Genomic DNA, 16,002 nt, shown 5'->3' with positions numbered 1-16,002 from the left:
GCTGTATGCTGTGTATTTTTCAGAAATGTTTTAGGATGAGTATTTTGGTAATTGACGTCGGTCTCTGTAATTATTCCGGCTGCTTCCAACGCTATTTCAGATTGCAGCTGCAATGTAGAACTGTGATTTATACCTGAAATATGCACATTTTTCTAAAAAAACATATGCTATACCATAAATATGTTATCAGACTGTCATCTTATGAAGTTGTTTCTTGGTTAGTGGCTATATACAGTGGGGAGAACAAGTATTTGATACACTGACGATTTTGCAGGTTTTCCTACTTACAAAGCATGTAGAGGTCTGTAATTTTTATCATAGGTACACTTCAACTGTGAGAGAAGGAATCTAAAACAAAAATCCAGAAAATCACATTGTATGATTTTTAAGTAATTAATTGGCATTTTATTGCATGACATAAGTATTTGATACATCAGAAAAGCAGAACTTAATATTTGGTACAGAAACCTTAGATTGCAATTACAGAGATCATACGTTTCCTGTAGTTCTTGACCAGGTTTGCACACACTGCAGCAGGGATTTTGGCCCACTCCTCCATACAGACCTTCTCCAGATCCTTCAGGTTTCGGGGCTGTCGCTGGGCAATACGGACTTTCGGCTCCCTCCAAAGATTTTCTATTGGGTTCAGGTCTGGAGACTGGCTAGGCCACTCCAGGACCTTGAGATGCTTCTTACGGAGCCACTCCTTAGTTGCCCTGGCTGTGTGTTTCGGATCGTTGTCATGCTGGAAGACCCAGCCACGACCCATCTTCAATGCTCTTACTGAGGGAAGGAGGTTGTTGGTCAAGATCTCGCGATACATGGCCCCATCCATCCTCCCCTCAATACGGTGCAGTCGTCCTGTCCCCTTTGCAGAAAAGCATCCCCAAAGAATGATGTTTCCACCTCCATGCTTCACGGTTGGGATGGTGTTCTTGGGGTTGTACTCATCCTTCTTCTTCCTCCAAACACGGCGAGTGGAGTTTAGACCAAAAAGCTCTATTTTTGTCTCATCAGACCACATGACCTTCTCCCATTCCTCCTCTGGATCATCCAGATGGTCATTGGCAAACTTCAGACGGGCCTGGACATGCGCTGGCTTGAGCAGGGGGACCTTGCGTGCGCTGCAGGATTTTAATCCATGACGGCGTAGTGTGTTACTAATGGTTTTCTTTGAGACTGTGGTCCCAGCTCTCTTCAGGTCATTGACCAGGTCCTGCCGTGTAGTTCTGGGCTGATCCCTCACATTCCTCATGATCATTGATGCCCCACGAGGTGAGATCTTGCATGGAGCCCCAGACCGAGGGTGATTGACCGTCATCTTGAACTTCTTCCATTTTCTAATAATTGTGCCAACAGTTGTTGCCTTCTCACCAAGCTGCTTGCCTATTGTCCTGTAGCCCATCCCAGCCTTGTACAGGTCTACAATTTATCCCTGATGTCCTTACACAGCTCTCTGGTCTTGGCCATTGTGGAGAGGTTGGAGTCTGTTTGATTGAGTGTGTGGACAGGTGTCTTTTATACAGGTAACGAGTTCAAACAGGTGCAGTTAATACAGGTAATGAGTGGAGAACAGGAGGGCTTCTTAAAGAAAAACTAACAGGTCTGTGAGAGCCGGAATTCTTACTGGTTGGTAGGTGATCAAATACTTATGTCATGCAATAAAATGCAAATTAATTACTTAAAAATCATACAATGTGATTTTCTGGATTTTTGTTTTAGATTCCGTCTCTCACAGTTGAAGTGTACCTATGATAAAAATGACAGACCTCTACATGCTTTGTAAGTAGGAAAACCTGCAAAATCGGCAGTGTATCAAATACTTGTTCTCCCCACTGTATATCTTTATTTAGTCGAAATTGTGATAGCTGCCCATGCAGGAAAAAAATGGTGGAGAAAAAAAAGTTGTGTCTTTTGCTATCGTGGTTAGCTAATAGATTTACATATTGTGTCTTCCCTGTAAAACATTTAAAAAATCAGAAATGATGGCTGGATTCACAAGATCTGTATCTTTCATCTGGTGTCTTGGACTTGTGATTTAATGATATTTAGATGCTTGTATTTACTTGTGACGCTATGCTAGGCTATGCTAGTCAGCTTTTTTACTGTGGGGGGTGCTCCCGGATCCGGGTTTGGTAGCAGTGAAAGGTTAATGTGAAAATCAATGTGGGTATTATGGGCATGTACTGTACCTCCCTGTTCTATTAATGAAGTCCAGGGAATTTTTGGGAGCATACCCTGAACGTTATTACTTCTCTCTCTCTCCACTGATTACAGGGAAAGGACTCTGCTAAGAGGGTCTGTTAATGACCCATAGCATTAGCCAATTAGCTATTTGAGATTCAGGATGATCATTTTTAAAAGTCTACAAGGCTCCATTATTTTAATGTTTGATCAAGGAAATTGATGTTTGACATTCACTGACATAATCTGGAATCTGTGTACTGTACAGTGTGACAAGGGGGCTGTTATCCTTCCCTGTGGTTACAGTTAGTGACAATGGCAGGACAGTGAAATAGATGACCTAAGGATTTGAAAAAAAGGATGGCCATTATGGACGCGAGGAAAGCGGAGTTCTCGGGACGTTTCAGTTCAGTTCGGTATGAAAATGACACTTGAGGTCCTAACATTGCCTTATTTTAATATTTGTTTCTGACAACTGGCTGATGCCTACTAGGGAATATTGCTCAATTTTGACTGGTCACAGGGCCCATCAGATACAGGCTAATTCATAGGACCGTGCTTACAGGCACTGTAGCCTATAGCTACGTCTTTTTTCAGCTCTAATTTCAATATCATCAGAAATTTATCCACACAAGGTAAATGAAATCCTTAGAACATCTGTTTGATACGATGTACCAGATATGCTCAATTATCCATGATTTGTATTTCTACTGAGTGGAGTTGATTTAAGCGAGAGAGCTTCTGAAGACGTGTAATTTCTGCTAAATGCGTGCTACTCTTGGGAGCCAATTCTGACTACACTTTAATCACGGCCAGTAATTCAAGCTTAGTAATTTTTTTGCCCTCTCTTGCAAAGCCATGATGATTGTGCTACATTGCTTTTTTGTTACACCAGAAAATGTAAAGTTCACACTGAAATGGTTTTCCTTTTTACAAAAAAAGTTAACAACGGCTTGCTATGGTTCTATGCATTTTGTGAAAAGCAAACCAAATTCTTCCGAATGTTATTGTTTCTCTCTACATAGTGTTATTACGCATCACTGAATCCAATGTATGCAGGATTCAGCGATATTATACTATTTTTCTCCCATCCTAAGTGGGATCAGTCATTGCCAGCAACATTATATGGAAAATGTACTTTTGAGCTCATGGAGATGTGTGTGCACTGCCTGGGGTACTTTAGCTCTGGCCCACCAATAACTGTAAATAAATGTATAGACAGTGTCTGCTTTGTACATCCAATCCGTCTTTCCCTCTGTATCCATTGTTGGATGCATAGTGGGTAGCGAATACCACATTGTTACTACTTCAGTTCAGAGTCATTAGACTGTTTTTTGTCCAGGATTAGCTAATGCACTGGCTGCATGTTATTCCATGCATGAATGGTAAACACAACGGATTTTGCTCCGACACAGAAGGTATAGCCAATGACAAGACGAGGAAGAAGGGTTGGAGGTTTGGATAAAAACACGGACAAAAAGCAGAGCGAGAGGACGAAGGAAGGAAGGGAGGGAAAGGTGTTTGTGCGAGAGGCTGAGCATTAGGTACCAGTTGCTGCTGACATGACACAAAAGTTTGAAAACCAGGGGCCACACCAAATCCCAGCTGGTCAATGAAAGGAGGCTCGTCCTGGCTGTGGATCTGAACCTTGATGCCTGCTTCGTACGAGGTCTCGTCTGTGGATACATACAGCAGGCCAGAGAATGTAACAACAGAAACCTCTGCTCCTCTCCTTAACCGGATTGAAGGCATTAAGTGTTGTGTTGGGAATGGGATGTTATTTACTGGATATCTGTTGTTGTGATAAAGCCAATGTTGAAATGCACTGTTAAGAAGGAACCCTTTTTCCCAAGATGGAGACATTAAATGTTGTGTTGGATAAATGTTTGAACTGCATTATCTGTTGTTGTAATACTGTCCAGGTGAAATTCTGTGCTAGGAAGGCACCTTGAATGCATGTCTGTTGGCTGGTTGATTTTCAAAGTTCATTCTACCATGGCCCAAAATCCAGTCATTACTGCATTCAAATGGACAGATTAGTTATTGTGGTTCTAACTAAGTGAAGTCATACGACTGCGTACTCACCTGTCTCTCCCCAAACAGGTAAATATTCATCCTGTTGAATGTCTAGCATGATCTCCAGCCCGTTTCCTGTCCCGCCTTTTAACGTCGTCAACAACGGGTTGCCGTCCAAGCCAGAGTTGAAGGTGTAGCATTTCCCATACCGCGTGTAAATCTGCAAGAAGAAGAAGGTAAATGACATTAATACAACGTAACAACATTGTTTTGGCATAGCGAGTAAACAGCACAGTCACTTTGTGTAATGGTTGCTCTCTGTCTTGCTCTCTGTCAAGACTAATTTACTGCAAGTTGCGGTTGGGGATAGGGTTGCTGGGCAGGTAAGCTTCGGAGGTAATTATCAGAGAAAACACTGAACCAAACAAGATGCTATAGAGATTGATGAATTAATAAATAAATGAACACCGGTAACATAGCAACTGGCAATCTTTACCCAGCCCCATTTTATATTCCCCCTGAGTCATTTAGATACTTATTTAGGACTTATTTTCAACTTATTTTCCATTAAAACAGAAAGTAATACAGGCAAAGCCCACCCACCCTCTCCCCTCCCACCAAGCACTAAATTAAGTTGTTCAAATGCAATTGATATTAGGAAGTGCCTTATATTATGGGCCCTAGGAAAGCATTAATTTATGCTGCAATGGTAATCTAATATTAACTGTTGGTGTACACTATATTTTGCCTGCAGCTGTACCCAGCTAGTTTTACTGATTCAGAGATGTACTGTGCTGATTTTCCAGTATAACTGCACTTTTAGCACCTCTCACAAATTACATTGACGTTTTATGTATTTTTTTTCTTCAATTTAACAAATTCACTCCGAGATGGGCAACTTTCCTCTCATGTCTGCCAACAGAGCAGAAGTTAGCCTTAGGAGCTTCTTAGAATGCTACATCTGGCTTTTCATAACTGACACTCATGGCTGGTGAGCTATAACTTAGAACTAAAAGTTAAAATAGGTAAAGGCAATAAGGCCTTTAAATTCTAGATCCATTTTGCTGCGTAAGTGATTTAATTTCACAGAGGTGGAATTGATTGGCCATAGATTGCTCTGAGGGTTTTATCTACACTAAGCATGTACTGTATGTCATACAGTTATCCTCCACGTGTATCTTAATAACCACAGGAAATGAAAAGTGATTTAGCACAAAGGTATAGGCATATACAGTGTACACACAGATGTTGGGTCTTAATTTGACACATACTGTATGTCACAGCAAAATGTTCCTGCAACAACAGGATTTGAACGTTTAGTCCATAATGTTGATTGATCGGTGGATAGACTATTTGCTGGCCAAAAGTAAGATACATGAAAAGTGCAATACTGTTAATAAGTGTGGGTTTTCAGTTAATTTATGTAAATCACAAAGCTGGTGCAGGAAACTTCTCAGTAACAATAGAGTGATCAAATGAAGATCCTACATCTGTACACATGGACATATTGTACATCCAAGATCATGGGATGAGACTTGCTTGCCTCTCTTGTTTTGCTATAACAACTACCATGTACAAGGTACACCCGTTTGTTAGGAACATTTTGTCTCATCTAACTAATAAGGCCTTATGATGGATAAGGTCACCACTCATTTTACACTGCCAACTCCCATTTGGTTTGAGCTGGGGCATAATATGTCAGTATTTAATAGCCACTGGCAGACATTAGCATGGTCTAGACAAGCCCTGTTGCTGGAATAATCACCATTGCTGTTCCTGGCTCAATGCTCTGGTCCCACAGCTATACATTTGAAGAGAAACAGGAAACCCATAGGGAGGAATCCTATGGCGTGGGCAACAGATTTTCCTTTCAATATCCATTGTGGTGAAAGTTTTAGAGAGAGGGAAGACTCTGATAGCATAACAAAGCCTCTCTCCAGAGATCAGAGTCAGTCTTCCATGTCCCATCTCAGACCCACATGGGCTCAGACAGACATGACAGGGCTTCAGTTTCCTCTCCCCTCCTGTCCATAATGAGGCCCTCTGAGCAACTGGCCCCTGCCAGAACCAAAATGTCAGATGGAATTCTAACGCTTTTAGGTTTAACCTTATAAAAACAGCAGCTTGAATATAATAAAATCCCTATAACGAGCCTTGCATGCCTCACGTTGAAGTACCTAATCTTTGTGGAAAATCTCTGTCAAAACGGTCAAAAGACGGCACCTAAAGACAAAAGTCTTCCTTTAGATGGAATTTGATATAATCGGATAAAACTTGAAATGACACACACGATAAAAATCTCTGTGTCTGTCAGCTACTTAAAGGGATAGTTCACCCAAATTACAAAATTAAGTATTGGTTTCTTTACTCTGTAAGCAGTCTATGGACAAGGTATGACGGCAATCAATGCATGGATTGTTGTCATACCTTGTTCATAGACTGCTTACAGGGTAAGGAAACCAATTTGTAATTTTGTAATTGGGGTAAACTCTCTTTTAACACAGGTCCCAAGTTGTCTATTCATATTTTTTCAAATCTTATACTGTTGATAAATTGGTTATGTCTAGTGAGCTTTTGAATGTGACTAACAATGACATTTTCTTTACATGTAAAATTGAACAGCAATCTGTTTGAAGACTGCTAATAGCTTTGAGGTAAAATGATTGAGAGTAACCGACTAGTGCAGTCAGGGGCTTATTTTGACTGATAAGCCATCCACCTCTCTGGGGAATAAGCTCATGAAATAGAATGTCCAGATGTTTAATTTGAAATGCTGAAACTTTCATTAGTACTCATTTATAATGTTTGAATTATTGATGCCTTTATTATTCTTCCCTGCTAAGAGAGAGGGACACAAAGGCGGAGTGGTTTGAATAGTACTTACTAACGTTCATGTTTTGAGAGGTAATGTGAATGTGATAGTTTTGAGGGTTGACTTTGTTATACTGTACCACTGTGCTTCGAAAATCATCCAACATGCAAACAATGCGCAACTGTGATCTATGTTAGGAAAAAAAGAACAGTATTTCTACCAGATCAATACCATCCTATAAACTAGGTGTATCTGTATTCTTTGTAGTCTTACAATTCACTGAACAACTATTATGTTGTATAAGCAAAACAAAAGAAAAGGACAAGAACAAGACAAATTCATCTGACATGATACCGGTAGCTAGCCTTAAAACGTCAGTGTCTTCAATCCTGCCTTGAGAATACCCGCTAGAGTGAATATCATTCAAACACACCATTGAATGAATTATTAATACCCTGTACACAAAACGCACATCAGCAACCCCTCACAGACATCTTTCGTGATATCTCTAGGCTATATTACTTTACATACAGTGGTGAAGTTCTGGTGAGTACAGTTTTCCCCCCGGAACCTGCATTCCAGCAACATGTCCTCCAGTTGGTGGCCCAGCCTGCCAATCATCTCGGTGGTGTTGACATGGTAACGAGGAGGCGGGGTGTAGCCGTTGAAGTCCAGCAGGCTGAGAAGGTTATACTTGTGGTTGTCCCTCAGAAGTGCCAGGCTCTTCTCCATAACCGAGTGGTTCTGGTGCATCAGGTCCATCCAGTAACCACAGTGGTACAGGTCAACCTTGGTCAGACTGGACACCCGGAACAGGTTGTGGTTGCAGAAGGTCACGGCCGGGAAGGACATGTTGTGAGTCCACTCCATCTTAATCCTGGTGACGGCCGGGTAGGACATCAGGTAGAGGATGCGGTTCCAAGACCAGGTGAACAAGAGACTCACACACACAAAGAAGGCCAGGAGCCAAAGGATCCGCTGGGTCAGGGTCTTGTCTGGGGAGAAGACGAACATCAGCCCGTGGACTTTTGTCCTCCTCATGAAAGCTACGGTGATCTCCATCCATGATTGTTTTAGCATGCTCTTCCTCCTCTTTCCTGTTTTGTTCTGGATAGTGGTCTCCTGGGCATCGTTAGGTAGAGACCCAGGGCTGATTGATTCTGATGTGGGGGCAGTTACCATAATGATCTCTGTTCCAAGGCTACACATACGGTTCAAGCGAAAAGGCAGTCTTTTTAGTCAAGCTTCGGGCTATTCATTTTACATACAGAAATCATGATTGGTTTTCTGGTTGAATTGGTGTCATAAATTCCAGGCAAAACATAAAAATAATATCCTTTCCGATGCTCCAGATACACACAGCTGTCCAGTACTCAGGCTTGAATAGTCTTTGCAAACCAAACAAACAAAAGGCATGTACTGTATTTTACTTTTTAGGGATATACAACAGATTGATTTACATCACGATTTAATAAAAAATGCTGCATTAATTTCTCGATCGACAGAATCCTTCTCTTTATTATCCAACACTAGTCTCTCATCAACAGATGAACGGGTGTGATAATAACATGTTGCAGGTGCAGGGGTCTAGTTCAATTCCTGAAGCAATCAGTCACTTAGGAAATCTGTAAAGACATACCCTGTTGCTCAGATGTTGTTTCACTCTTTTTCCTCATCACCTTCTTCTTCATCTCCGCAATGCTGCTCCCAGTTTCCAGTGATTTGTGCCTTTTGTGCAGAAGCTGCCTAGAAAGCTCTCAACTCCTCCCTCCTGCTCAGCTGGAGGAGATACTTTTGGTCTTTGGACTTAAAGCAGGAATCTAAAGCTATTTTCCCTCCTCACTCTCTTCTCTCTACAGTCGAATGGGAATGAGAGGGAGCCAGTGAGTGAAATTGCTTCCCTCCAGTGATGGAAGAGGCACTCCAATAATGGCAAAAATGGGAGGTGGGTAAGGCGAAAGGTATTTCCACCACTCACGCATAAATATTAAGAGTGCTCCAGAATAAAATACAGCAAAAAGTCCTAATGCAACAAAGAAGGGCTGATTCCATCCACTGATATCTACACTCTGCTAGTGCTGCAAAAGTAGCAGTTTTTTTCACATGATCGATAAAAACTGTATTATTGATAAACCAGGGAACAGCAATCCAGATACTAGCCAATAGGCAAGAACTCAAATTACACCCTCAGAATTCTATTTGAAAATCAAATGTATTACAGTAATCCGGAAATATCAAATATCACTTTTACCACTTGTTTGTGGTTCTTCTGGTCTTAGACAGTTCTACATGTTAGTTTCACAAAAAAAGTGCAATGAAGCACAGGGACCGTTGACGCAATTAACAGATATGAAGCACCATTTTGTTGATTTGTTCGGACAGCCTCTCAGAGCATCAAGAGCCAGCTAGGCAGAGGAAATTGGACCCAAGAGTATTGAGATCCATGTCATTTTACGACATAATCAGCACAGCACTTTTGCAAGTGTGGTACAAGTTTTTTCCCCACTGGAGTATAATAGACATAATATTCTGTTAATTGGGAAAAGTCCTACAGTAATTGTAGCAGATACTTATTGAGGCTCAAAACACTGAAACAGATGTTCAAAGACTGAAGAGAAAAACGTTCTTGAACTACCCAGGCAGTCACCTGTATCTAGCAAGCAGTGGAGGCTGCTGAGGGGAGAACGGATCATAATAATGGCTGGAATGGAGGAAATGGAATGGCATCAAACACATTGAAACCATGTGATAGATGCATTTGATACCATTCCGCTCCAGCCATTACCATGAGCCCGTCCTCCCTAATTAAGGTGCCACCAACCTCCTGTGCTAGCATGTCACACCTTTGTTACTGCAATGTTGCAAACTTATTTTAATTCATTTTCAAATCAATTTTAGGGTATAGCATATATTCCTCAGATACAGCCTACTTCTGTGACTTTGTTCCTACTAATTCCCCTTGGAATCAGGTGACTGTCTGTGTTTGTAATGTTGAGCATCCCAGTGATGAGTGTAATGCTGCAATAATGTGCCATAAGTGGTCCAGGAATGTCAAAAGCATCCATTAAACTCTAAAAGATACTCTGATATTCATAAACTGGCATGACACATTCTTTAAACCATGCGCTTCGTGGTGTCCTCAAATCTCATTCAAGCAAAAAGTCTGTGTCAATACATGGTCCTGAATATTAAACAGGATATGATAGAGTCTCCTGTTTAGGACAGCCTCTCATTGACTAGATGTGGAATAGTAAATGTAAATCCATCTCATCACAGATAACTTAACAATTTTAGCTGATTAGCAACTTTTCAACTACTTACTACTTTTCTGCTACTTCGCAACTACTTAGCATGTTAGCTAGCCCTTCCCCTAACCCTAACCCTTTTAGGTAACCCTTCCCTTCCCCAACCCTAAACTCAACCCTAACCCCTAGCCTACCTAACATTAGCCAGCTAGCTAACGTTAGCCACCTAGCTAAAATTCGTAACATAGAATTTGTTTGCAAATTTGTAACATATTGTATGTTCTGCAAATTCGTAACATATTATACGAATTGTAATTCATAACATATACAAAATGGGTGATGGACAACCACAGATTAATACATACCATAGAAACATAACATATCATACTAAATGGGGTGTTTCGGATTTACGTACAGAATAATACAAAATGCTCTGAGACCAGGTTGTTTAGGAGGGAAAGAGTAGGTGAAGAGTTGACTCGCATTTGAGGGCTTACAATAAGCATTTGCGAGAGCTATAAAATCATATTTGATATGAATCATTGCCTAAATCTTTGGCTTCAATTACCTTTTACTTGCACAGTCCAATTGAGTTCTTAACGAACACCATGTCTTATCTGATCCTTAAACGCCTTCCTGTGGAGTCTTGTCAAACCAGCTTGTTAATTATGCTTTCCCTCTCCCCATTATTTTTGCTACAAAAAGAACACTTCAATCTATAACAAGACCAGATTTAAAACAGTTCTGCTTTGATGATTTTGTCTACCAACAAATTGAATGAAAAATGAATAGAATGAAAACATCTTTGGAATGAAGGTTGACTACTGACTTGGTCACTATTTCTCTGTGTCTGATGAAGCTGGAGCCTATATCTGAATTTTGGAATGGAACATAAGTTAATTTTGTGCTTGTTGCCATGCCCCTTTTGGTTGAAGTACCTTGCTAAATAATGCGGCACAATGGTTCATAATCAGTTCACTAGCTATGGTAGGTTCTATACATGCAATCCTTAACAAATCCTTTTGTTAACCACTCACAGTAATTACAATGACTGTCTATGAATTATTAATCATTCAGGGAAATAAAATAACACAAAAGTAATATACATTTAGCATTACTACTGTAGTTAATTTCGCATTAATAATGTGCTTTAGTCTTGATTTTAAAGTAAACAAATTAATTACCTTTGCAATACCGCCTCTATAAGAGTTATTGCTGACTGTTTCTGCCTGCTTATCGATCAACCATCCGCATTGATTTACAGCCCTCTCTATTTCTTTGGAAACCTGTCGATGTCTCCGGAATATTTAACCAGGGAAGTTAATTGCTAAAGCCCATTTGTTCCAAAAGCCTATTGTGGCCATACAGGTCCAGAGGTCCATAGAGCTTTACTTGGTTGTCTAAAAGCTCCTTAGTCAGCATCTTGAGACCAAAGGACAATTTACAGCTTCCATTAGGAACCTCCTACCAGAGGTCACATTGTGGCCATGCATGATCATCATAATTGCTACCACCCCCCAATATGGACCTTCCCTAGGGTCCTCTTACTTTACCACCACTTCTCTCCATCCACTTTCTCCTCGCTCTCGTTCTTTCTGTCTCTCTTTACAGGCTGTTACTGTAAACGCCTGATATAAAGCATTTAATAAACTGGGTTGTTCGAGCCCTGAATGCTGATTGGCTGACAGCCACGGGTATGACAAACATTTATATTTACCGCTCTAATTACTTTGGTAACCAGTTTATAATAGCAATGAGGCACCTCAGGGGTTTGTGGTATTAAGGCTAATATACCACGGCTAAGGGCTGTATCCAGGCACTCCGCGTTGCGTTGCGCATAAGAACAGTCCTAGGCCGTGCTATATTGGCCATATACCACACCTCCTCGGACCTTATTGCTTAAGTAACCACCTGGAAAATGGTACAGAACAGGGATTGATGGAGATGTGCTGTTGAGACACTTTGCTCCTCTTTGAGCTAAAATTAATATATCCAAGCTTGTTCTTCACTATCCAATCAAATCAAATCAAATTTTATTTGCCACATACACATGGTTAGCGGATGTTAATGCGAGTGTAGCGAAATGCTTGTGCTTCTAGTTCCGACAATGCAGTAATAACCAACGAGTAATCTAACCTAACAATTCCACAACTACTACCTTATACACACATAACTGTAAAGGGATAAAGAATATGTACATAAAGATATATGAATGAGTGATGGTACAGAACGGCATAGGCAAGATGCAGTAGATGGTATAGAGTACAGTATATACATATGAGATGAGTAATGTAGGGTATATAAACATAAAGTGGCATAGTTTAAAGTGGCTAGTGATACGTGTATTACATAAAGATGGCAAGATGCAGTAGATGATATAGAGTACAGTATATACATATACATATGAGATGAGTAATGTAGGGTATGTAAACATTATATTAAGTGGCATTGTTTAAAGTGGCTAGTGATACATTTTTACATACATTTCAATCAATTCCCATTATTAAAGTGGCTAGAGTTGAGTCAGTATGTTGGCAGCAGCCACTAAATGTTAGTGGTGGCTGTTTAACAGTCTGATGGCCTTGAGATAGAAGCTGTTTTTCAGTCTCTCGGTCCCTGCTTTGATGCACCTGTACTGACCTCGCCTTCTGGATGATAGCGGGGTGAACAGGCAGTGGCTCGGGTGGTTGTTGTCCTTGATGATCTTTATGGCCTTCCTGTGACATCGGGTGGTGTAAGTGGCCTGGAGGGCAGGTAGTTTGCCCCCGGTGATGCGTTGTGCAGACCTCACTACCCTCTGGAGAGCCTTACGGTTGTGGGCGGAGCAGTTGCCGTACCAGGCGGTGATACAGCCCGACAGGATGCTCTTGATTGTGCATCTGTAGAAGTTTGTGAGTGCTTTTGGTGACAAGCCGCATTTCTTCAGCCTCCTGAGGATGCTTCACAACGCTGTCTGTGTGGGTGGACCAATTCATTTTGTCCGTGATGTGTACGCCGAGGAACTTAAAACTTACTACCCTCTCCACTACTGTCCCGTCGATGTGGATAGGGGGGTGCTCCCTCTGCTGTTTCCTGAAGTCCACAATCATCTCCTTTGTTTTGTTGACGTTGAGTGTGAGGTTATTTTCCTGACACCACACTCCGAGGGCCCTCACCTCCTCCCTGTAGGCCGTCTCGTCGTTGTTGGTAATCAAGCCTACCACTGTAGTGTCGTCCGCAAACTTGATGATTGAGTTGGAGGCGTGCATGGCCACGCAGTCGTGGGTGAACAGGGAGTACAGGAGAGGGCTCAGAACGCACCCTTGTGGGGCCCCAGTGTTGAGGATCAGCGGGGTGGAGATGTTGTTACCTACCCTCACCACCTGGGGGTGGCCCGTCAGGAAGTCCAGTAGCCAGTTGCACAGGGCGAGGTCGAGACCCAGGGTCTCGAGCTTGATGACGAGTTTGGAGGGTACTATGGTGTTAAATGCTGAGCTGTAGTTGATGAACAGCATTCTTACATAGGTATTCCTCTTGTCCAGATGGGTTAGGGCAGTGTGCAGTGTGGTTGCGATTGCGTCGTCTGTGGACCTATTGGGTCGGTAAGCAAATTGGAGTGGGTCTAGGGTGTCAGGTAGGGTGGAGGTGATATGGTCCTTGACTAGTCTCTCAAAGCACTTCATGATGACGGAAGTGAGTGCTACGGGGCGGTAGTCGTTTAGCTCAGTTACCTTAGCTTTCTTGGGAACAGGAACAATGGTGGCCCTCTTGAAGCATGTGGGAACAGCAGACTGGGATAAGGATTGATTGAATATGTCCGTAAACACACCAGCCAGCTGGTCTGCGCATGCTCTGAGGACACGGCTGGGAATGCCGTTTGGGCCTGCAGCCTTGCGAGGGTTAACACGTTTAAATGTTTTACTCACCTCGGCTGCAGTGAAGGAGAGCCCGCAGGTTTTGGTAGCGGGCTGTGTCAGTGGCACTGTATTGTCCTCAAAGCGAGCAAAAAAGTTATTTAGTCTGTCTGGGAGCAAGACATCCTGGTCCGCGACGGGGCTGGTTTTCTTTTTGTAATCCGTGATTGACTGTAGACCCTGCCACATACCTCTTGTGTCTGAGCTGTTGAATTGCGACTCTACTTTGTCTCTATACTGGCACTTAGCTTGTTTGATTGCCTTGTTTGATTGCCTATCCAAGTTGTATCAATTTTAAAGTGCATTTTCACCCAACACACTTTACAAAGAGAAGGATTAAATCAAGTTCAACTATTCCACACTCATCTAACATTCCAACATTCACACTCATCTTATCATTGCTGTATATCACCAGATCTTTCAATGACTTTTCTCCACTGACGAGGCTTGGGCTGAGACAGACTGTTGTTCATTTCACACAGCTCAGCCCAACATACTAAGGCAAGCCAATTCTTAATAAGCAAAGTGGCATCTCAAAAATGCTAAACCTAACAGACATTCAAATGGAGTGTCTTTTTTTTTCAAGCTGCAAACTCAAAGGATAACTCCTAGCAATTTCTTGGACAGTTCCAAAAGGATCTTAAAATTATATCTCAGTGAGATTATATTATGACACAGCCTCACAAATATTTACACATGTTAAGTTTGCTGAAAATAAACGCAGTTGACAGTGAGAGAACGTTTATTTTTTGCTGAGCATATAAACTCAGCAAAAAAGAAACGTTCTCTCACTGTCAACTGCGTTTATTTTCAGCAAACTTAACATGTGTAAATATTTGTATGAACATGACAAGATTCAACAACTGAGACATAAACTGAACAAGTTCCACAGATATGGGACTAACAGAAATGGAATAATGTGTCCCTGAACAAAGGGGGGGGGGGGGGGGGAATCAAAAGTAACAGTCAGGACCTGGTGTGGCCACCAGCTGCAAGTACTGCAGTGCATCTCCTCCTCATGGACTGCACCAGATTTGCCAGTTCTTGCTGTGAGATGTTACCCCACTCTTCCACCAAGGCACCTGCAAGTTCCCGGACATTTCTGGGGGGAATGGCCCTAGCCCTCACCCTCCAATCCAACAGGTCCCAGACATGCTCAAAGGGATTGAGATCCGGGCTCTTTGCTGGCCATGGCAGAACACTGACATTCTTGTCTTGCAGGAAATCACGCACAGAACGAGCAGTATGGCTGATGGCATTGTCATGCTGGAGGGTCATGTCAGGATGAGCTTGCAGGAAGGGTACCACATGAGGGAGGAGGATGTCTTCCCTGTAACGCAAAGCGTTGAGATTGCCTGCAATGACAACAAGCTCAGTCCGATGATGCTGTGACACACCGCCCCAGACCATGACGGACCCTCCACCTCCAAATTGATCCCGCTCCAGAGTACAGGCCTTGGTGTAACAATCATTCCTTCAACGGTAAACGCGAATCCGACCATCACCCCCGGTGAGACAAAACCGCGACTCGTCAATGAAGAGCAATTTTTGCCAGTCCTGTCTGATCCAGCGACAGGTGGGTTTGTGCCCATAGGCTAAGTTGTTGCCAGTGATGTCTGGTGAGGACCTGCCTTACAACAAGCCTACAAGCCCTCAGTCCAGCCTCTCTCACCCTATTGCGGACAGTCTGAGCACTGATGGACGGATGATGCGTTCCTGGTGTAACTCGGGCAGATGTTGTTGCCATCCTGTACCTGTCCCGCAGGTGTGATGTTCGGATGTACCGATCCTGTGCAGGTGTTGTTACACATGGTCTGCCACTGTGAGGACGATCAGCTGTCCGTTCCATCTC

General features: G+C 42.4%; 1 protein-coding gene across 7 annotated transcripts in view; it reads right to left on the bottom strand.

Moving 5' to 3' along the window:
• LOC139560667 (acid-sensing ion channel 1C) overlaps nt 1–16,002 on the bottom strand; it is a 198,238-nt gene that overhangs the window by 17,373 nt on the left and 164,863 nt on the right. For 3 of the 7 annotated variants that reach the window (XR_011672012.1, XM_071377661.1, XM_071377665.1), the window contains exons 1-3: nt 7,544–8,637; nt 4,270–4,420; nt 3,733–3,860 (exon numbers count right to left, since the gene is read on the bottom strand). Coding sequence is in view for 6 of the 7 variants with exons in the window: in XM_071377661.1 (XP_071233762.1) it covers nt 3,733–3,860; nt 4,270–4,420; nt 7,544–8,221 (957 nt within the window). In the remaining variant the exon portion in view is untranslated. Of the gene's footprint in view, nt 1–3,732; nt 3,861–4,269; nt 4,421–7,543; nt 8,643–16,002 lie in introns of those variants that run through there. The other 4 variants (XM_071377664.1, XM_071377666.1, XM_071377663.1 and 1 more) reach the window with 3 other exon arrangements.

The sequence above is a fragment of the Salvelinus alpinus genome, chromosome 30 (genome assembly GCF_045679555.1).
Source record: "Salvelinus alpinus chromosome 30, SLU_Salpinus.1, whole genome shotgun sequence".
NCBI classification, from domain to species: domain Eukaryota; kingdom Metazoa; phylum Chordata; class Actinopteri; order Salmoniformes; family Salmonidae; genus Salvelinus; species Salvelinus alpinus.
This window is presented reverse-complemented; position numbering and strand designations above follow the sequence as displayed.